Genomic DNA, 961 nt, shown 5'->3' on the forward strand with positions numbered 1-961 from the left:
GCTCCTGCAGTAACCAGTTCAGCAAGGTGGTGTGCACCCGCCGAGGCCTGGGCGCCGTGCCCCCCGGCATCCCCTCCACCACCCGCTATCTCAACCTGATGGAGAACAACATCCAGCTGATCCAGGCGGACACCTTCCGCCACCTCCACCACCTGGAGGTCCTGCAGCTGGGCAGGAACGCCATCCGGCAGATCGAGGTGGGCGCCTTCAACGGCCTGGCCAGCCTCAACACCTTGGAGCTCTTCGACAACTGGTTGACCGTCATCCCCAGCGGGGCCTTCGAGTACCTGTCCAAGCTGCGGGAGCTGTGGCTGAGGAACAACCCCATCGAGAGCATCCCCTCGTACGCCTTCAACCGCGTGCCCTCCCTCATGCGCCTCGACCTGGGCGAGCTGAAGAAGCTGGAGTACATCTCCGAGGGGGCTTTCGAAGGGCTCTACAACCTCAAGTACCTGAACCTGGGCATGTGCAACATTAAGGACATGCCCAACCTGACGCCCTTGGTGGGGCTGGAGGAGCTGGAGATGTCGGGCAACCACTTCCCCGAGATCAAGCCGGGCTCCTTCCACGGGCTCAAGTCCCTCAAGAAGCTCTGGATCATGAACTCGCAGATCAACCAGATCGAGCGCAACGCCTTCGACGACCTGACGGCGCTGGTGGAGCTCAACCTGGCCCACAACAACCTCTCCTCCCTGCCCCACGACCTCTTCGCCCCGCTGCGCTACCTGGTGGAGCTCCACCTGCACCACAACCCCTGGGACTGCGACTGCGACATCCTCTGGCTGTCGTGGTGGCTGCGGGAGTACATCCCCACCAACTCCACCTGCTGCGGGCGCTGCCATGCCCCCCTGCACATGCGGGGTCGCTTCCTGGTGGAGGTGGACCAGACCTCCTTCCAGTGCTCGGCGCCCTTCATCATGGACGCCCCCGCCGACCTCAACATCTCCGAGGGGCGGGTGGC

At 64.0% G+C, this 961-nt stretch overlaps 1 protein-coding gene across 1 annotated transcript in view; it reads left to right on the forward strand.

Annotated features, from left to right (window-relative positions):
- Positions 1-8: 8 nt before the first annotated feature.
- Positions 9-961, forward strand: part of LRRC4 (leucine rich repeat containing 4) — a gene marked incomplete at both ends in the record, with an annotated part of 1,192 nt that continues 239 nt past the window's right edge. Inside the window, 1 exon segment of the mRNA XM_008947382.1 lies at positions 9-961. Within this exon segment, the coding sequence (XP_008945630.1) occupies positions 9-961 (953 nt within the window).

This window comes from Merops nubicus, unplaced genomic scaffold (assembly GCF_000691845.1).
Source record: "Merops nubicus isolate BGI_N331 unplaced genomic scaffold, ASM69184v1 scaffold28089, whole genome shotgun sequence".
Classification (NCBI taxonomy): Eukaryota; Metazoa; Chordata; class Aves; order Coraciiformes; family Meropidae; genus Merops; species Merops nubicus.